Source organism: Poeciliopsis prolifica, unplaced genomic scaffold (genome assembly GCF_027474105.1).
Source record: "Poeciliopsis prolifica strain line A6 unplaced genomic scaffold, Auburn_PproV2 SCAFFOLD029, whole genome shotgun sequence".
NCBI classification, from domain to species: Eukaryota; Metazoa; Chordata; class Actinopteri; order Cyprinodontiformes; family Poeciliidae; genus Poeciliopsis; species Poeciliopsis prolifica.
This window is the reverse complement of record NW_026562404.1, coordinates 1,212,797-1,234,910: the sequence shown is the minus strand read 5'-3', so window position 1 is coordinate 1,234,910 and position 22,114 is coordinate 1,212,797. Positions and strand designations below refer to the sequence as shown.

Genomic DNA, 22,114 nt, shown 5'->3' with positions numbered 1-22,114 from the left:
CATTTGTCCAAGTTAATGAAGTGTGGGGAATATTCAAAGGCCTCAGGTGTATCGGATCGGTTTGTGGAGGGAATATGCAAAAATATATATATATATATGCATATATATAAAAAAAAGTCAAAATTCTCTCTTTTATTTTCAAGGTGAGTCAGCCATTTAAGGAGAAAATAATAATAATAATAATAATAATAATAATAATAATAATAATAATAATAATAATAATAATAATAATAATAGACCTTGCTGGGATTCATCTAATTTCACTTTTAATTGTCCACCTCCAGTAGTCCTTCTGAGCTGGCCTTTAAAAAGTTTACCTTTAATGATCCCCGTTCACCCGAAGCATGACAAATAGATTATCAAAAAAATAACAAGGTGCTCACCCCTGCACCCCATCCACGCAACAGGTATAAAAAAAAAAACATTTTTCACCCACCTCCCTCCTTCAAGTCAATGAAAAAAACCTCCAGCATCACCACTGGTCCTCCTTCTCCTCCTCCTCATCCTGCTCATGGGGAGGCGAGACAATCTTACCAAAATATCCAGTGAAAGCATGCTAATTACTGCTGATTATTATTGATTAATAATCGGGCTTTAGTTGCACTTTGACTCGCGAGATAAAACAAATGAAAAATCCCACGGCGATTGTTCACCAGCAGCGGTGGACTGGTGCTGGAGGGGTGTTTGATGGCATTTCTTCAAATCAGCTATCTCGTGACAGATATTAAATCAATAAATACAATTACTACTTCTACTACTACTGCTACTAGTACCTCTGCAACTAATAATAATATTAATTATAATAATAATGAACATTTTATTATTCTTATACAGTAATAATACTGTATAAGAATTATTATTCTTATACAGGGAGGGAATACAAAATACTGTATGACTTTTTTTTTTCTTTTCCTCCGAGCAAACTGATCCGCGCCTCTCTCCCAGCAGACTGCAGTTGCTCCGTCACCACGGATCCTTAATAGGCTCCAGCATATAGAGCCGCCTTTATTCAGCCAAACTAGACGGAAACCATTCCCATATGACATGTGGGCTGGAGGCCCGGCACCACATGAATATAACAAGCAGCCTGACAGCATTAGAAAAAAAAAAAACTCGACTTAAAAAGAAAAGGAAGTAAAAACACATAATAATAATAATAATAATAATATAATAATAATAATAATAATAATAATAATAATAATAATAATGCGATATGCGCCAGTAACACCACCAATGTTATTTGGAATAATAAATAATGTGTCACAAAGGTAATAAATTCTAAATCCTAAAATGATTTTTTTTAAATAATAAATAGAAATAGTAATAGCTATACTCCAATTATTCCGGGTCACCTCAGTGTCTAATTGACACCTCTCACACAGATCTGAAAACATTTACCTTGTTCTTCAAACCTCGCGCTCAGAAGCCCGCAGACCAGCGTAAAAAGAAAACGACCTCTGCGTGCCTGCAGCAAACAAACAAACAAACAAACAAACACGCAAGCAAAGCAAGGAACATGTGCAAGTCAACATTCGGCGTTGCGCAAAGCTGAGACAGCAGCCTGTCCACCGTCATCCAGGTGCGCTTCTGCTCTCGCGCAACATGCGCAAAACACTCGTGCGAGAAGCAAAGTGCTCCATATACAATTGCAACAAATGGGAAAATAACACTGGAACAAAAAAAAAAAAAAAAAAAAAAAAAAAAAAAAAAAGGGGGAAAGCCAGGAGTTTTCCCTGGTTGCTGGTGGAGGGTCCATGCCTCCGTCAAACAGCTGCTGGCTGCTGCCTGTCCTGAGGGCAACAAGGTTTTACACACACACACACTCACGCACACACACTCACACACACACACACACACACACACACACACACACACCACACACACACACACACACACACACACACACACACACACACACACAGAGAGAGAGAGAGAGAGAGAGGAATCACACACTCCACTCCAACATACTCCTCACAAGACCAAATCATACCCTGCAAGCCTGTTACAGCAATCGAGCCTTGCTCCTTTTTTTTCTCCCACGTGTGCATTAATTAAGTTAAAAATAACGCCTGGAAGTTGAGCGCTTTTTGGCACCAACGCTACCATGACGCATCAGCTGAGCCGGCGAGTTTCTATAAATCTGTAAATTCAAATTAAAAAAAAAGAGGGAGAGAGAGGGAGAGAGAGAGAGAAGGGGATTGTTGTAATTTATGACAAAAACAATTGCAATAAAATAAAAACGAAATAACGGAAATATTCTTTGTAATAACTACTATTTATTGCACGAAAAAAAAAATACATAGGGTTTGTTTTTGTTTTGCATTTAAAATGCGACCTTGACCCCGGCACCATACCTCACTGTGTGTCCCGCCGTCGCGCTGCAGAAAACCAAGCAGCCTCTGTTTAAAAGGGGTAAAAAATCCAGGACGGCGCTGCTGGCAGGAGCTGAATGGGGCGGATGGGGTAGAGGGGTGGGCGGGGGGCGGAGGGGGTTGCATGGGTGAGAAGGGGGACGAGAGTGAGGAGGATGACAGGGGGGTGGCGGAGGGGGAACGGGTGAAGAGCGAGCAGAAGGAGAAGGAGGAGGAGGAAGAGGAGGAGGAGGGGAAGAGATAAGTGATCTAAAGGGGAGACGATAGGACAAAAAAAAGTGATGATGATGAATACATTGGAAAGTTTTTTGGCCGGGGCGAGGGTGTCAGATTGAATGGCCTGTGCGCATGTGCGAAGGTGTCCAAACTGACAATGCTGGTGAGATGAAGATAGTGTTGTTGCTGCTTCTGGGCTCACGGAGGACGACGAGAGGAATCTACAAGCCGACAAGATGAGGTCCAAGGCGAGGGCGAGGAAACTGGCTAAAAGTAGGTCTTCTTCTTCTTCTGTGGTTTTTTAAAATGATTTTTATTTCTTACCGCTTCCAGCCGCCGGCTTCTAAAACTCCGCCGGCTTTGTCCCGGTCCAAAGTGTCCTTGTCAACTGCAATAGAGCCTTAAATAAATAAATAAATCAACGGGGGACTCTTTTGTCCACAGATAGCTTTACGTCTCAGTTATTTGTGCTGTTTGGAAGTTGTTCCCCCTGCAAGCTGCGCTCGCGGTTTCGCTGATCCCTGCGTCCGCAAAAGTTTCACGCGTGATGAGAAACGCCGCCGGTGCTTTAGAGCTGATCACGCTCCTTCTGTAAAAGCAGAAATAAACAACCGTCGATCAAATCGTATTTTCTCCCCTGTTTCAGGTCGGTTCTGTTGTCGGTCGTTTCAACACAGGCGCAAATCTGTCCCTTTTCTCCAAACTAAAAAAATTTTAAAAAGCAAAACAGAAAAAGGAAAAAAAAAAACAGTTGTCGAGTCGCAGAGTAACTTTTTTTTATAGCGAGAGTCGTTCCAGGTTTGGGTGCAATTGAAATATAGTGGGCGCTGTGGCACCGCTCTGCTCTCCTGCGAGCTGCCTTCACAGCTCACGCCGCTCTGGACGCACTCATTTCGCTCCTTCAAAAAAAAAAAAAAAAAAAGAAGGAAAAAAAAACGACAGGGAGACCCCGAGATGCGAATTTGGACGAGAAAGAATCAAGCGAGATCTGAAATGCACGCGTATTTGAAATGGCAGAAGATGTTTGCCTTTTTTTTTTATTTGTAATGCCAGGGCCACCGGGGCCGCTGCTGCTGACTGGTTCCTTCTCATGGGAATGCCAATCAATAACACGTCCTGCAAGCGCCCATGCACTGCTGCTGCTGCTGCTGCTGCTGTTTCTGAACGGACTGCTGTTCGCGTCACACGGAAAAATTCATCTATTTGTGTTTCCCCCCTTTTTTTTCTTCTTCTGTTGAACATGAGCAGTTTTGTTGTCAGGCATGGAGCGTGTTTATTGTTTGACATTTGTTTATTGATGGTGCATTGATTCATGAATCATGTTTATTCTTGCATGAATGAACTTTGTTTCAAACGGCGTTTTCTGTTTGGGTCAGTCTGATTTTTATTTATTTATTTATTTTATTATTTCTGGCCACAGTTTAATTCAACCCCATTTCGACCTGTGAAGAAGGCCTGTTGCTATTTTTACTATGTACATTTTTTAGTAGTTTATTTCAGCTGCACTTGCTGTGTTGTTTTACTTAATTTATTTCATTTAAGGATTATGATGACTTTTTAAAAGTTCTATTTTTTATTTAACATCTTTTTGCGGATTGCACATAATTATTTGTAACCTTACAAGGATTAAACACGTCACTGCTGGTTTTATATATATATATATATATATATATATATATATATATATATATATATATATATATATATATATATATTATATATATATATAATATATATATATATATGTATATAATGTTTTTACTTGGGCTAAAGTGAAATGAAATATTACACAGATTTAAATAATACTGTTAATGTGAATTTTATTCCGTCTTTTATTCTTGTTTTGTTGTTATTGTTTGTACCGTGCTACTGCAATGAGGTGGGAAAATTAAAAAGAAAAAAAATATAATTATCGGGTTTATGGCTCACCATGCAGAGATCGGATTCTTGTGCAAATCTAATGGCAGATAGAAAAGGTGGAGGGGAAAATAATAATGAAAAAAAAGAACAAAAAAGCTGAAGTCTAATTAGGCTGCTTTTATTGAATGAAATACTCCAAACACATTGAGAATTGGGGTTCTTTTGCCAGGAGGTAATTACACTTGGTCTTGATCTCCAAACAGCCCTGATAGTCTGTTGATCCGGGTGCTAATGAACACAAATGCCTGGCTTTGGGAGCAGTCGCGTCGCTTCACTGGCAGGCAACCTCCCTCTGCAGGCCTCGGATCTTGTTGTGTTGCAGCCGCAGCTATAGGGAAAACACGAGCAGACAGCTGGCATGAGAAATATCTTGTTCTCCTCAAACATTCAAAACACACGGGCCCGCAGATTTTGAATATGACGCACAGTGGACGTGCACGTCTCGCCTTTTTTTTCTTTCTCGTTTTTCTTCCTTTTTCTGCCCTCTCCGAGTACAGTAGGCCCGCAGCAAATGTCCACCAGCTGTTTTATCATTTTAGTTTTAACCTCCGTGAGTGATTTCTCCTTTAGATGCATTAGGTATATAATCTGACTGAACTGTGGGGTTTTATGCTGCAACAATGACGAGCATGGATTTTTTTTTTTTAACAAAAAGTGCAGCTGCAAATGTTTCAGTATTTTAAAGGGATTTAATTGTTATTGTTTGTAAGAAATTTTAGTTATCTTAAAGTGGCAATGTTAGTTTATTTTTTTTATTTATATTTGCATCTTAAATTTCAAATGATTGGCCAACATTTCTCGAACAATGATGAATAACAGTTTCATTTATTTACAGTTAATCGGTTTATTTCTTCATAATAAAACCCGTACTACTCCCGGATCTTGATCGCTCACGCAGATTAAAGTTTTATTTGTTCTTGTGTATGAGCGGTGCGGCCGTGCACCGGTTTGAAGTCAAAAGCAGAAGAAGAAGAAGAAAAAAAAAATCTTAACACCTTGCGGCTGTTTTATTGTGGTATTCTTCTGGGCCCATTTGTAGCTTTTAAATTGGTTTTGGATCAATTAAGGGCTTCCGCTTGAGTGAGAGGAGATTTATTTTCCCCAGTATTCCCCCTCCTTTTTTTTCTTTTTTTTTCGGGGCACGTGTGCGGACAAAAACAGCCGCACGCGCACGCATCCAGAGAGCATGCACACATGCGCGCGCTGCTGTAAATATGTGCGACCGGTGACCTCTGCACTAAGCCAAAAGAAATAATAATGTAAATGGAAGCATTTATAATGTAAAAGGCAGACATTTTTTATAGGCAGTTTACACACTTCATTGATTATCGTCATCTTTATTTTTATTTTTGTTTTCTCCTTTTTCTGCATTTCCAGTAGCTACAATAATAATGATAACAACAAAGGTAATGCCGCGTGTTTTCAGACGACCTACATGTATTTATTTATTTTAATCCTTTTCGCTCATCTGCTGATTCTCCGCTGGAGAAACGCACACATTATCCACCACTTCCCACCTCTCTGACCTCTGCGCTGTCTTTACACATTTCCACATATCCCTGTGATCTGTGCGTTAAAGGCCCATTATTAGAATGTATACTCCCCAGTCATGAACTTGGCCCGGCTCAACAGCTTCTTATGTTTTGACAGAAGTAATAAAACCCAACCCATAACACTTGAAAACCAACAATGGTCGCTATGTTTAACTTCTGGCTAAACGTTTAGGGTCTCCCATGTATCGCTGCCACGCAGCTGTAATGTGTCACACAGCTCCCTTTCACATTCGCAGATTAGAGCCTGGTCCTATAAATGATAGGATTATCAAATGTATTAGTATTATTTTTTTGCTGTGCTTTTATTTTGAAATTGTATTGTTAACCTTCCTATGGGTCATTTTTACACGTTTTTTTTCCGTTGAGATTGTGCAGCAGAGTATTGCTGCATTTATGTACACAAATATTTTCAAAACCACAAATATGTGTGAAGTCAGAGTTTTGGTCCTGAGACAGAATGTTGTTTTTTTTTTTTTTTAGCTTCTCATTTTTGAAATTATAGTAGCCCAATTTTCTTCTTGTGCTCAGTTGAATTTAGCTGCAAACTTGACAGAAATAGATTTTGTATTGAGTAACTGCTTTTCTTTTTTTTTAAATTTGACAAATTATGAAGTATTTTTAGTGGATTGAGAACTAAAGCTTAACCATGTTATACTTGATACAATGGCTATCAAGAATTGACCTGTTGCACATCTGTTGACACACACAACCACAGCAATTGTAGGCAACCCTCGATTTGCTCAACTGTCATTGCATCAAAATTGATGCTGATATACCCATATCCAAATAGATTTAAAAACCCATGCTTTTTGTATAAGATATATTTAGCAATAACAGATAAGGGGAAGAAAATTGATGACTGAATGCATTTAATGGATACAGTAAGTTTTTAAACACTCAGAAATGTTTGTATCACAAATGTTACAGTTGGCATCATATTATTATTTGGTCTTGGAACTGTTAAAGTATTTTTCAGGGAAATTTACGTTAACATTGTTAGAACAACAACAAAAAGAAAACTACTCAGCAGGCTAACTTATTGCAGCAGTAAAGATCATAAAAGGCTGTAACAGGAAAACACTCAAGGCTGTTGACTGTGACGATGATAAAAGCTATTAATGCATCATTTTCTCGATCCACTTTATTTTTTTATCATCACAGTTAATCCTTCACTTGACTTGAGTTTTTGTATTTGGTTCCTAAGACCCATTTCAACCAAGCTTCTAATGATCACTGATGTACACTGAAGTGCATTATTGTCAGGCAGAGTTAAATTGCCTGACATCTGAAATATTAAAGCCTGGCAGATGCTATATTCAAGAAGTGTTTTTCAATTTCCTTTGCTTTTGTAACAATTTGGCATGACCAAATCTGAATCACAGGTATATGGAAGCTTGATTTTCATCAACTACAGTAAAATGGCAGAGTGAATTTGAATCTGTTTATTATCAAATGTGTTGTCTATCTTTTAAAATGTGTTTTTACTGCACATATAAAATCACAGATGGGTGTTGAAATTAGACAAACTTTACAACGAGTTTTAAAAGCTACTATATCATTTATAAAATAAGATATGCACTGCACTATGTAGATATATTTCCCATTAAAATACTTGACCATAGTCATAGCCAAGTGCTAAGAAATAACTTGTTATTTAAACAGTGTAACAAGTTCTTATCCAAATGTTTAAAACTAAAGAATAATTGCTTTCATAGAGCATGTGTTAAAGAAAAAAAATTATAAATAAAATTTAGGTTAAACTGTTTTTATTTTTGCTTCAAAGTTTTGCATCGATCAGAAGTTTATTAACAATGTAAATCAGATATAGTGTCTGTCCTACAGTCATTTTACTCTCTTTGAATCTCGTGCCTGTTGAACTTGTACCAGAGGATCTTGAACTTTCATGAACTCTTTTTCACTACATAGTTCTGCACAGGCTCCATCCTAATGTACTCTGAAAACCAGGAAGTAAACAGTCTAGTAAAGCACATGTCTTGGAATGTTTGGAAATGCCTTAAATTCTATTGTGAACTCCAACCTTTTATAACATCAGTGCCAATTTTCCCTCTGAGTAGACGTCATTTTGACTTTAAAGTTTCTTTTGCTTTAATTTATCAAATCATTATAAACAGTTTCCCTCTAAACGCAAACCCACCGAAACGAACACTTTGCCTTTCATCCTCCAGGTAAGCTGAAATGACTTCAGTTAAAGTTCAACAAAATTATGAAGTCACACTGACCCGTCAGTGCCTACTGAGTCTCGTTGAAAGCTTGAATACACTTGACTGGCTTTTCCTCATTCTCCACCCCACACACACACACATACACATCCGCACACATACGGGGACCATGCATGGACACACATCTGCGCACGGTGGTGACAGATTTTTTGTGCATTGGTATGATTTAACCCCAATCAATCATAAACTAGAAAGGTTGAGTGTAAATGTCATCCAAACAGTAGGAGCTGGCACTGTTGGCTCTGGCTGGATGTGTGCGCGAGTCTGCGCTCACACCGTTTTTGTACAGTGTGTTGGAGGCCCTGTCACCGTTCTGAGACATGACCTTGGCCACGGCAATGGGTGGGCACCTGGACACACGCAGACGAACTCGCAGCGACGCAAACCCCCGTGTTTCCTGCCGAGTCTCATGCCGGCTTTGTCACATTTTGAGTTGACACACAAACATGGCTGCTTTAAGCTCTTGCACATGGCTCCAAATCCTATTCATTCCACCGATACGTCGACCTCGCATTATCCAGTTGGCAAATGTGGCTGTTTTCCCTCCTTTGTAGTGTGACCTCATGTTCCATGTTTGCAAAAAAAAAAAAAAAAAAAAAAGAAGAAGAAGAGAAAAACAACAACAAAAAAACCCAAGGAAAAACAGCTTCCCTATCACATCGTTAGTGCAGGGTAAAGACATGACTGGGAGAGTTTCAGAAATATCGCTGATGTTTTATTTTTACAGCAGTCCCCCTGTTTTTCATCTCCCATGCGCCTGCGCCTGCAGCCTGCAGATAGGGGTCAGGGGAATTGTTAAAAATAGGTCAGTAAAAATTAAAGAGCGGTCCATGGTGGAGTTGGGGAGGGTCACTAAAATAAAAACCCATTACTCAGACGTTAAATGCATTTTGTCTTCATGTGTGACTACTCATCCGATTATGACCTGCCCTGCTACTTTGTAGTGTGCAGTGGACTCTGCTCAGTCATCTTTGCTTCTGGGTTTGCTGATTAACACTAAATGATGATCTCTGTGTGTCTGCTGTGATTGTACACCACCTGCTGCTAAAAACTGTGTTGTTTGCAAAACAAGGGCACAAATGTGTCAAGTCCCCAATTAGCCCGTTTTGCAGCCCTCATGACCCCCTCAGCCCCTACCCTTTCTTTTTTTTTTTTTGTTTATTGCATCGTGATAATTGAGAGATTGCTAAACATTGTGACTAGTCTCATCTGGTACTAATCCAGATTTATTTGGTATTAGCCACCCCACTTTGTCCCTTGTTCACCCTCTTACATCTCTAATAAGCTTTTGTGTTTGTGCATTCCTGAACTTGTAGAACTTCATGTTGTGCTTTTAATGTACTCTTTGTTTAAGTTGCCAAGAACAGCTAATAAAATTATCTATTAACTGTTTAACAAAAATCTCACTTTGAAAATCTTAAAAAAAAAAAAACACTTCTAAAGATGTTAATTTTGACCACTAAATGGCCCCTAAATGATAAAACTCATTTATTTAACATGAAGTTAAATGAGTTAAAAGCATATAGTCAAACACAAAAATGGATTTATTTTGGATTTGAGTGCCTCAGTTTTTATGACACCATATTTCTTCAGTCTCACCACCGTCCATCTTTAGTCCCTCAGCGGCCGTGCTGATGACGGCTCATCCTGTTCAGATATGATAAGCGGACAAACTGCTCGGTCCCCTGGGCGGTTTAGCTGTCCTCCCAAGCAGACAGTGGTGTGCAGGGGCAGCATGGCTCCAAACTCCCTCCGCTGCTCAGGCCGGCAGTTCAAAGCTTTGGCTACTTCCCCCTCCCACCCCTCCTCCTCCTCTTTCCATCCCTCCTCACTGTCTCTGTGTGTCGTCGTTAAAGCGAAAGATAGGCAAGCGGTGTCTCATTAAAGCGGATTAGAGACATCTCTGCGTCTCACTCAGAGTTGTTTGGGACATTTCGCTCCTCTTCTCTTCTCCCCCCACTCCTCTCCTCCTCCACCCCTTTCTCTCAGAGATCAGGTTCTTTGATTTGGCCAGATAAAGACCTCTTTCATGTTGGTCGGGACGGTTAGCGATTACACTGTCAGACTCGTCGTTTTGGTCAAGTTTGACAAATTTGCCATGCAGGGTGGGATGGGTGCGCTGGGAATGTATTGGGGAGGAGGCTATACAAGGAGATTCCCAGTAATTGAGCTGTCATTATCCAGTGACCCTGCCAGGCGCAAGTGCAGAGGGCTCACCGGTTCTCTATTTGCTTAATACTTGGCTAACTTTCTTTGTGAGTATGATGGATAGAACAGGGAGGAGAGAGTGGAAGCAGGGTTCCAGCCCCCCAGATGAATGCCTCTGCTTACTCAACCACCTCTCTCGAGCACTGCTGTCCATGAAAATTGGCTGTGCTACAGTGCTGCTACAAGTTCCAGCGCCCCCAGCCCCCACTCTGCTAGCTCCTCTCTACGCTGCAGCACAATTAGGCCCATATTCACCAGCTGCCATTTATTTTCATACAAAATGAAAACTGGTGGCATGTTGATTACTAAATTCTCCAGAGACAAAGGGCCACTACTGGTGTGGTTTCATTTCATTAAGTAGAGTGTGGCGCACAGGATAAATATGTTAGAAATTCCCTCGCATCCTGTCTCCTTCCCCTTCCCCACCATCCATGTTTACCTCAGCCACTCTGTATGCTAAGCAAATCTTGAGGGGTAACAGTTGTGGAATTGGAACAAATTACCTGAAATGTTTTGGTTGAAATCATGCAGATTTTGCATTTCCTCTTCGATGCTTGCTGGTAGTCTTTGTGTTGGTTCTGTTTAAAATTGATATAAAGCAAGCATTTATTGATGGATGGTTGGATGGTTACATATTATGAATTTTTTGTCATAATATAAGTGCCTTATGTGCTAGAAGGACTCATACCCAAACCACAAATTTAGATGTAATGTGGGACCAAGTAACATCGAAGTTAAAAGAGATCAAATCTAGTCCAATCAGCTACTTTCAGAAGTCACCTGACTAGTACAATAAACCTGTGTAATTCAGGGTTTATTCATACCAGGAAAGTCCTTTGATTCAGGTTTTTTTTTGTTTGGTGTTGTTGGCGTCTATGATGAAAAAAAAAAACAGGGCTACACGGGCAACGATTATTGTTCCCCTTGAACAGGAATGAAGGTGGCAGAACAGTTCACAGACCCGGAAAAATTAGAAAACTTTGGAAGTCTGGCATTCTGCATTTCTGTTATGGACATGTGTGCTGTTATTAAAACTGCAGTATGATTTTATCTGTCAAGACCAGCTCATTCAACACAGATTTTGTGATACAATACTTCTATCTTCGGAAAGGCGTTGGCATGCTGCAGGTTGAACGAGACTTTCTGCACCTTTGACCCACACCATGCTGGCAGCAGCATCCCTAAGCAGAAAACGAGTATGAGTTCAGGTACCAGTTCATATCAGTACATGCAGTAGTGGTGTTGGCAACACTGAAAGCAAAGCAAAGGTGACTGGTGAAGTCCAAAAAAAACAAACGTTTTCTGTAGTTGGTTTGGATCGAGGGTAGTCTATGTTCGCACGAAAAGCGAACTGCATTAAAGTTTGTTTGGAAGCGAACCGAGACCATCTCAAAATGTAGGTCTCGATGTGGTTGTTTGGTCTTCACCAGGGTTTGCTTGAGTGTAGCAATGCCTCCTCAAAAGGCAAAGAGTTTGTTTAAAGAGGGGCTGAATGTATCAGGTGTGAATACACTCTTAGTCTGTTTAAAAATGATTCTGTGAAGGCCCAAGGGAAGTTAGAAAATATTAAAAATCAAACTTCATCATGACGACAAGGTAGCACAATAGAGCTAAAGTTGTGGAGGACAGGGAACTGGTCAGAGTACAAGGTAAGACGGATGAAGCTTAAAAATGAATTATTTCCAAAAGAAATTTTGTCAGAGGCTGAGAGGAAGCAGACACAGACTTGCAGAGCGTTGTATTGTTTGAGAGGAAGGCAGACAAGACATAGCTCTGCAGCAGAGTGTCACTATATTAGCACAGAGATTTTGATTGAGGAAAGACGAGCCCCCACTTGTTAACCTATAGTCAGAGTAGAGGTAAAGTGATGAGTCGAGTGGAATGTGTGCGTAACCATTGGTGAGTGGGTGCCCACTTATTTGTGTGAGCGTAGGTGTTGGAGAGGGTCATGGTAAAACATTTCAAGATGGCCCATTAGCTGGGGTGGGCCTGTTCTCTCCTGACATCAGAATTCTTCTCTGCTGAAACCCCCTCTCCACCCTCTCTGAGCCCCTCCGTCCCAGAGGCCTCCCCCCTCCACAGCCTCATCTTCCCAAGTGTATGGTTCCAAAGCAGTGATGAAGCTGCCTGCGTGTGAAAATATTGAATTGCAAAAACATCCCTGGGTGAGAGGGTGTGTGAATGGAGCTTTCAGCACCGGGTCCGACCCGAGCCTTGTGCTACTGACTGATGGACAACAAATGGCATTTTGTGTCCAGAGCCGGAGAGGAAAAGAAAGAAAAGGAGGCGAAATGGAATGGGGGGAGAGTTTAAAATTTTTCAAGATTCTTCAGTTGAGGGTTGTTATATGCTGCTTTCTAATGCCTTATCACATGGCCCCATCTGACCTCTGGCCCCTGCTCAGCCAAAGCTGTCAGGCGGCACAAAGCCACATAGCCTTAGTGGGCACCACTGACCCCCCATTTACAGCTGTTTCTCCAAAGGTAATAGGTAGGAGTAATGTCAGTGACCTTCACTTTCCACTGCTCTGCAGGAGGGCAAAACTCTTAAGATCCTTTGATAATGTCAAAGGTAGAGGGGTGGCTGTTTTGCCATATTCACTCCATGTGCTTAGATTACTTTAGATTAAATTAAAGGCTAGCTAAACTCCGCACTTTTATTCTTCTTCAGGACTGCGTTCTTTTACAGGCTTCTGCTAACTAAGAAGTAAAATCACGTGTTTAAAAAAAACATATTCACAGTCTCAGTTGCATTGTATTGGGAATATACCTGTGCAACTCAAGACTATGTTGCTGTCTGGGGGATGTTAGTGAATTTCTGATGTCTCAGAGGACTGACAGGGTCAAGGCATGACTGTATCCTCCTGTCTGGCTTTGCTAGCAAACAGGCATCTCACTCTGCGTCTCTCCTGACTGCTCTGAGGATACTCCCCCCTTCTTCTTTCTTCTTCTTCCCCTGCTTTTCTGGAACACTGGAGTTTCTCTCTCTCTTTCCCTCTATTTCTCTCTCTCTCACTCTCTCTGTCTCTCTCCGGTCTCCTTTGAAAAGATGCGGCGTCTTTGTCCGGCCTGATAAAGGATGCCATAGTTCCCCTTTTCCCCTTCTTTGTGGCCTGGAGGCTGGCGGCTCCTGTAGAAGTGCAAATGGTATCCTCTCGGAGGGGCTATCCCCACGGGCCCTCAAGGGCCCTCGCTCTCCTCTAGGCTTGGCTAATTACCACCCTGCAACCCCCACCCCAGCACCGCCACCGCCACAGCTCTCTGGTCTCTGGAACCATGGACGGCACATTCCCACAACCAGCACCTGGCCTTCTTTTCTCCTGGGCGGCTTTGATGGTTGACACCCCAGCCTCACCCCTCCTTCCTTCATCCTCTTCCTCTCTCTGGCCCTACTACACCATCTTTCTTTTTCTCCCAGCCTTTAACTTCCCCCTCTCTCGCCCACTTTTTTCTCTCTCTCTCTCTCTCTGACTCTCATTAGCAAAGGTTTTAAATTGCTTTCTGACCCTGACACACTGCTCTCGTTGGAAAAGGAGATGTCAAAAAGAACATGAAGAAGGAATTGAAATATGGAAGAGGGGCCAGGACAAAGATGTATGTAGTGTACTTATGTTTTACATTCTGTACTTTGTCCGCTACTCTGTATTTTATTTAATTTTTTTTTTTATTTTTGGTACATTTGTCTGTACCAGTTCATAAATAGAAGTAAGTATCCATATCCTTCTGATTGTCTTATGTCAACAAAAAAAAGATTTGCTTACAATCATATTAACCAGTTTAAAAGGTTCTGGTTTGTAAATCGGAATGGATGTCACTACAGATTAATTTAATTTCTTTGCAAATATTATGTACAGACACCATATGCATCTGTGCGATCACTTCTGTATCTAATTTAGTTGCATATTTGCGTCTCACTAGCTGCAGGCCTGATCAATAGCTTGCCCCTGTGGATTTGACCAATTCATAGCTGGCCTTTCTTGTAGTGTGCTGTCCCCAGTGAGAGCATTTGGACAGCTTTCTGAGGAAAACAAATAGCTCTATTACAAACTGGCGTATCTGTGATGCTCAGCCTCCCAAAAGCAAAGCAGGCAGCATTTATTAATTGAACGTCTTTTGTACAGCTTCTCCAGCCATTGGCCAGAAGACAAAGAGATATATGTCAGTCACTAACTTGAGTGTTTTCTCGAGACTCCAGCTGCTGTTTAATATGTCAATTTTTATGCATTCCTAGTTTTGTATTCTTGTATCTAACACAAATTCAAACATCTGTTCAGCAAAGTGATTGCTGCATCTTTTGTTTCTACATCACAAAAAGTCAGGCAGAGACACTGGCTGATACTGGGCGCTGAGCACACCTAGACCAGTTACACTTGTTTGGCAGAGCTTTATGAATAGGTTCAATATAGGCACTATTTGCACAATGCCAACAAATCTAGTTCAATAGAATATGAAAGTTGCCAAAACACGCTGCGCACATCATCACAATGGGAACAGGTTCCCATTTAGGTATTTGTGATCTTGTGTTAGGTTGCATTGCAGGAACAAACTGACTAAAGATTATCTTCATAAGATTCTTTATTATCATAAATAAAGAATCATGAGAGTAAAGATCAAAAATCTTTATTCAAGATAAATCATGAGCATTTATCTTTAATATTCGCTGGAGTGTTGCTGATCTGGAGCAATACTCCAGATGAGCACATGTAATGATGGTGTTTTGCAAAATCTGTGTATCAACCTGTAGTTATTTCTGCATTTCAGAGCAAACCTTGAGAGTAGTATGCAGCAAGCATTGAGAAATATTGTAAGCTTAAAGAAATTTACAATGTCTGATCGAACCAAAGTCCATGGTTGAGTCAACAAACTACAAAACCTTATCTTAATTAAGCAGCTTTTTATGAGATTATTAAGGAAGAAAACATAATTTATGACTTCATAGATTTGGTAAAGTCTAACAGATTTTTACCTTTAGAAACATCATTGCCATGAAACATTTTGGATCGGTGTGGATTCAGTCAAGCCCCTGACAGATACACTTCTGAACTTATTTTTTGTCTAGGACAGGATATCAACAGTGACAACAAAATGATTATTTGTAACTTTTTTGTAAGCACTGATTTAGAAAAATAGAGTTCTAAACCTTCATCAGGTCGCACTTTAGAGACTTTAAAGTTTAATCCTTTGGTTGTCTTGTGCATCAAAAGTGACCCACTACCATGTTTAGCTGTAGAAAAAAAATACCCTAAACAATCTTTTTCCGACTTGAAATGTTATGACTTTTCCTAAGTTGACCCCATCATTTGAAAAAGTGATACTTTGTTTTTGTTTATATTTCAAACTCTCCCTAATACATACACACACACACTACCCCTCACACACATCTGCCCTAAAATGTGCACACACACACACACCAACCCTCCACACACGTATCAAAGAAACTGGATTCATGTACGAATTGAACTTGCATTTTACCTGCACTCTCAATCTGCAGCTAACCCCTCACATCACACAAGTTCCCAACACGACAGAAAAGAATCTCATCCATAATAAAAACAAATTAGGTGTGGAGGATATGAAGATATGCTGAATCTGAGTACTAGAAGTTGTTTTTTTGTTGATGCCATGAGTAGACGTTTCACTGCCACGTTGTGTGTTTGCACATATTGTCCTACATGGGATCTTAAGCGTAAGATTTTGAACATCTCAAGTTGAATAAATTCTTATGTTGAAGATGTTCAAAGATGTAGAAACATCTTCATATGGTGAAAAACATCTTCAAGATGTTCAAGATATTCTTGAACATCTTTTGTTGAACATTTTGTGTTCAATGTGGGATGTTCTTCATCTTATGTTCAACGTGGGGAGTTAAGCAACATCATAATAAAATAAATTATTTAAATTGAGTTGAATTGATAAATATCAGATTGTTTCATCATGCAGAATAGATTTTGGATTTAAAATTAAATTAATTTGTTTTATTTTGGGGCTTTTGTTAGGGCGGATCACCTTTGACCCGTAAGACAAGGGGAGTAAAGTGAATGTTAGGATCGCACGAGGGTCAAAATATTACAATGTGAACATATCTTCTGCAGTCTATTTCAAATTGTGCTCATGGACAAACTTCCAAAGTCTTATATCTTCTTCTACTCTTAGAAGAAGATTTTCTCCTCTTCAGGCCTTGCCACATCCTCTGTTTCGGGCACAGAAAATGAAAGAGGAAGAGCTAGTTTCTCAATTGTGTTTTACGAGAGGTTAAAATGAGCCACTTGAGTGGTTTTTGTGTGTCCATGATGACCGTTCCATTTAAAGATCCTGAGGTTTCCAGACATGTCAGTTTAGCACTTTTATTAAGGAAGTTATTCCAAACAACACTTTACACTCTTGACTGAATCCGCTGTCCAGTGACATACTCCGCTTTTGTTTTATGTAGATGTTTATTTGGTCATTGTCTTTCAAAAGAGTGTGAAATTGCTTCTGGCCAATTTCTATATGCCTTTGAGTCCTTTTGGCAGATATTCAGCTTTCATACACAACAACAAAGCAGTTGTATGAATTGTTCCACTTTAACTCAGTCGAAATAAGCCTTGATGTAACAATTGACATCCATTGTTATGTTACCTGCCATTTCATAAGAGCTTGTGTTTTTTTTTCTTCTTTTTAATAGTTTTATATTTTTGTTTTCCACTGAATTTAAGAAAACTTTGATGCCAAGTTCCTCCGCAGCAAAACGGGAGGCCCCCGACCTAGCACATCTGAGAGTACTTTGGTGCAATAACAGCAAATGTTTGTTTTGTATTGTATGGCACGCTGCTGGAGGAGCACTAAAGCCCCTTCTTCCAGTGCCTAAAGCACCTCTTAATAAAATAGTCAAGAATAACTCCTTTACCTTAATCTTAGTGCGCTTGGGGTGGGAAATTAGCAGCAGGCCCACACATTTTCCTTCCTTCTCTAAAGCTGCTGCATGGTTTCTCGCATTCAGGCTCCCCTGCATTATTTCTCTCTTCGTCCGTGATTCTGACTTTGCTGCTAGGATTTTTTTTTATTTTTTTTACTTTCTGTGCTGTGTTTTGTTGCTTTTGTTCCATTTTGTTGGCTCAGTATAAGAGGTAACTTAATTTTTTTTCCAGCCCCTAGGAACAATGTCTGAAGTGAATGTAGCCATTGATAATTGATACAAACTCTTTAAATCTTCTGTGATGAGGTGAAAGTTGGTGCACGTTGACTTTTATGGAGAGACACAGACTATCCATTTGAGGAACTAGGAGTATGTGTGTCCTTTGTACTCGGCAGTGTAACCCACACCTTGACTTTGGTAGCGGCAGCCACTTTGAGGCGGGTTTGTAGTGCTGCCGTCTGATCCTCGTAACCAGAACTGCCCTTTACTGCTTCATGTTCAGATGCCCCCTTGCCCGCCTGCCATCTGGGTCTGCCAGGAGACACACACTTTCGTTACACACAACATAACCAAGACAGTGCTGGTCAAGCTTAAACTTGTATCTTCTACTTGAAACTGCACCTCTGAAATTTAGAAGGGGACTTATACTACAATTGCTCTGTGCTTGTTTTGATTGTGTTCAAATGGTCACATTCTTCTTTAAAAGAGTTTTTTGTACAAATGAGATTCAATTTAGAAGTAAATGCTTTTTCTAAGGAAGTATGTTGGGACATTTTAGAGTTTATTTAGGTAATGATCGAAAGCAAGGGTTGAACAAGATGACAGGAAGTCTGGATTTTATCATTTTTTATCATTTTGATCTTTCAATCCACGTTTATTTTGTTAGACTTGTAAATTTCAGAGTTGAGAGAAGTTTTTACACTCCTTCGGGAATGTGAATGTTACAGTAATGCTAGCTACCTTCATGGGTGAAATAGATATAAAAGGTATAACATTCTTGTAAAATTAAATTATTGGCTCCTCTCAGCTGGAAGGTTAACAAAGACATTTTGAACAGTCTTCAAAATGTCTTTGAGGGAAACTGGAATTGGCTAAACCCATACTGGCAGGTCAAAGTTTTACAAAAAAATAAATAATAAACAGCATAAAACCAACTATCTTTCCTCCTTTGAGTAATTTATCACAACATCGCTACAAAGGTTCTTTTTAATTCCCCTGTTCTACATGTATCTATTCAAAATTAAAAGTTTAATGTTTTAAAAATATGGTTTATGGTTCCAAATGGTATTTGATTCCAAAAGTGTGTTACTCTGTAATTATTGCTCTCCACTGTGTGAAGAAAGTACTAGCAATGAAGACCATAGTAGTCTGCCTTAAAACTTAATCCAGCATTAAACTAACATCAAAGCCTTGAAGGAGTATCTAAATTACATTCCTGGGGAGATAACATTTCCGAGCAGAGGGCACTGCTGGTTTTCTCTATCAGGGATTCTAGTTGATACTTTGATCACTTCCTACTCTCTTCATACCTTCACTGAGAGTGGAGATCACATCACAGGTGGACACACACGCACACACACGCATGCAGCCGGCCCGTGAGCCAGTGTCAGGTGTAGCAGCGGGACAATGGCGAGATGCTTAGCAGCAAGTCAACATAGTGTCTGTGACAGTGAGAGCGGGCGTGCGCACATCAAAGCTGCTCCTCTCCTTTTATACCATACAGTAATGTAGTGTGTGAGGACGGTGTGACTGGGTGGTTTAATAGCTATATTTTCTCACTTTTTCTACAAAGATAATGTTTCTACCAGTGTTTCGTAGCAGTAAGAAGAACTCTCCTGTTGAGGTTGAATTTTGTTGAACTTTCTCCTGACTTGACAGCTGAATCTCTGTCTACCTTCAGCCCTCAGAGTCCAGGCAGGGCCACAGAGAGGTGAATCAGAGCATCTGTGGATTTCCATACCTATACGTTTGAACAGTTAAACTTTTCATTTTTGCAAGACATTGTGGTTTACAGAAAATCACAGAAACAGTTCCAGGTCAGTTCAGCTTCCATCAGTTCATGTCCCTAACTGAATGAGAGCTTTGTTTCCATTTTTAAGCAGGAATGGAATGTTAAAAAAAGAAGTTTGTATTTATTTTTAAGTGTTACAGGTGTCCACTCGCAGCTTATTGGTTTTTTTGGATGACTCTTTTACTTTAAAGAGGCCAATTTATGTCTCTTTCTCATCTCCTTCCAGAGGCTACGACTGAGTGTCTCACTTCTTTGAGCTGGGTCTTGTGGTGGTGACTTGTGGTGACACATTAATTGAGCGGTTTCTCCAAAGAAAAGAAAGGCGAATTGGACGATTGGGTTAGAAAATTGGTTTTGTTTGGCCAGAAATCTCTCAGGTGTTTATTTACACAACATAATGTTTCAAACACAGACCAGCTCCCCCCTATCCTTTCTGTATGCATGTTTCCGAATCTGCGTGTGTACATGCGTGGTTGCGTTTAGCCGATGTTTGCTCTCTTATGAACATGCCATCTGTACTGTCCAGTACGTGTTTGCATGTGAGCAATAATGGCGGAGGGATGGGGAGAGACGGAGATGATAAGGTAAGCAAGACGCTTCCACATACTGTAGGTGTAGGCTTCCCTGCTGTCCTTCCCGTGGATTATTGACTACATTTATTCACACCAGCCAGGAGTCATTACCAGTCAAGCAGACACAGTCTGAGTAAATGTCATGTTTCAATCGCTTCCCTTCCCAGGTTGCTTTTATTTTTTATTTTTTCACAGTGATTAGTCAGAGATTCAGATTTCACATTTTTGAGATTTATTTGTTGGAATCGAGTGTTCATTTAATGAATTGTAGCATGTTCGCTTCCAAAGTTTTCCTCAATGACCAATCCAAAGGTTTCCGCTGCATTCTGAGTGTGTTAGTGTGTTTATTTGTGAAATGAGCTCACGATTGTGGCAGACCTGACCAGTGGTGAGCACAATCTGTCAGTGCTATAATTTACACACTTGTGTAATGTTTTCCTGTTACTACTAAGTCGAGTGCGAGGCCCGATGAAATGCACAAGCTTGTGCATGAACACACACAGACCGACACAAAAGATTGTAAGTGTGTTGTTTGTTTCCTGGACCTCAGGCCAAATATCCGCTGTCCACTGAGAAAGAAAAAAAAAACAAAACTGAAAACTGAAATTGCTCCTACTGCCTTATCTCTGAGCACTATTTCCAGGACAATTGCTGTTTTACTTGGCACTACTGTGAAGTTGAAATAGTAATATGAGCAGATCAGTCTGAAGGAAAAGCTGGAAGTTAATATTTTTACTCTGTTTTTGCTCCTCATTTGTTTTACAGACGATTTCAATTTAAAGAGAAAAATGATTATGTTTGTTTTCCACAGAAACATAATCATGTAGGATTTAAGGGGAGAGGTTTTGGTTTTGACTTAAAACCAGTAATATTTCTTGCATTACTTTTATTCTATAAAACTGAATAGAAGTAAAATAATGACAGTGATTCAAATTCAAGTGATTACATAGAGAGAAGCAAATCAAAATGATACTTTTTATGTTAGTTTACAACTTAAAACTAATGAAAACCCAAAATTCCTTTTTGTAGTAAAACAAAGAATATTGATTTGATGACCACAGCATCAATGTGACTGATTGGACTAAAGGCCTTTTTAAAACACCAAGGATACAACAATGGAGAGCAGCTCAAGGCTCCTTTCAAATGGTGTGTTTAAAAAGTTCAGCAGCTCTACAAGCTGATCACCTCCATGATTCTCTGCATTCATGCAAATTGAGCTCAGTCCTAACCTTGACTCAGACTGCATGTACAATACATAGACTGTATAGCACAACCTTTTGAATTGTTTATTTCTAAATTTAAATCTGAATTATCATAGTTTTCAATAGCTTCCATTTTTTTCTGTAGTCAAATCTATTTTTACTGTCTAAAATAATATTCAGATTTTCTGAGAAAAATGTATCAGTTGTAAGAGGAAATCATTTTAACCAAGGGAAATAAACTCTTGAATATAAATAAAAAATTAGCTTCACTTTTTGAAATTAATTACTGAAATAATACTTCAACAGAAATACCTGTATCGGTTTGTTCAAAACAACTATATTATATATTGCAAATCCATCCATGACTTGCCTCCTCTGCACAGCTGGTTCGTTTGAAGAAGTGGAAGAAGGATTCAGATATATTAGCTGTGTGTTATGAAGTAATCTTCAATCATTCTTTCTCAGGATTAAGCTTAAGTATCAATAATAAGATTTATCTTCCTCCATGACCCTCTGCCTTGATTCAATTATCTTCATCTCGCTCCCACTTTCTCTTCCTCTGGCGATCTCCCTATTTGCCCTTTTGCCGTGGATCCGTTTCCAATTGAATGCAGGTCATGCTTTGTGTTCCTCTTTGTCACGACAGGGTTTCTCTCGGTGAGCGGAGGCTTCCTTTCCACTGTGGTTTAATTAGATCTGGTAAGATGGGAGGAAAGGATGAGGGAAAAGAAGGGAGGTGGGGGGTAACCAGGTAAATGTGGGGTCACACATAGTTTAGAACGAGATACCTTATTGTCTACATTTCCCCGTTTTTGGGGGGAAAATTTAATTTGTGTGGTCCCTCCTCCTCCTTCTTGTCTTTGTAATGTGTGTGTTTGTTTCTAATCTGAACTCTTTTGAAGTTTGAAAGTTCCTCTTGCCCTTCC

The 22,114-nt window shown here is 39.9% G+C and overlaps 1 protein-coding gene across 1 annotated transcript in view; it reads left to right on the top strand.

Annotated features, from left to right (window-relative positions):
* The first annotated feature begins 2,563 nt into the window (after positions 1 to 2,563).
* prdm16 (PR domain containing 16) overlaps positions 2,564 to 22,114 on the top strand; it is a 195,148-nt gene continuing 175,597 nt past the window's right edge. The window contains exon 1 of the mRNA XM_055049629.1: positions 2,564 to 2,861. Coding sequence (XP_054905604.1) covers positions 2,825 to 2,861 — 37 coding nt within the window. The 5' untranslated portion in view covers positions 2,564 to 2,824. The remainder of the gene's footprint in view (positions 2,862 to 22,114) is intronic.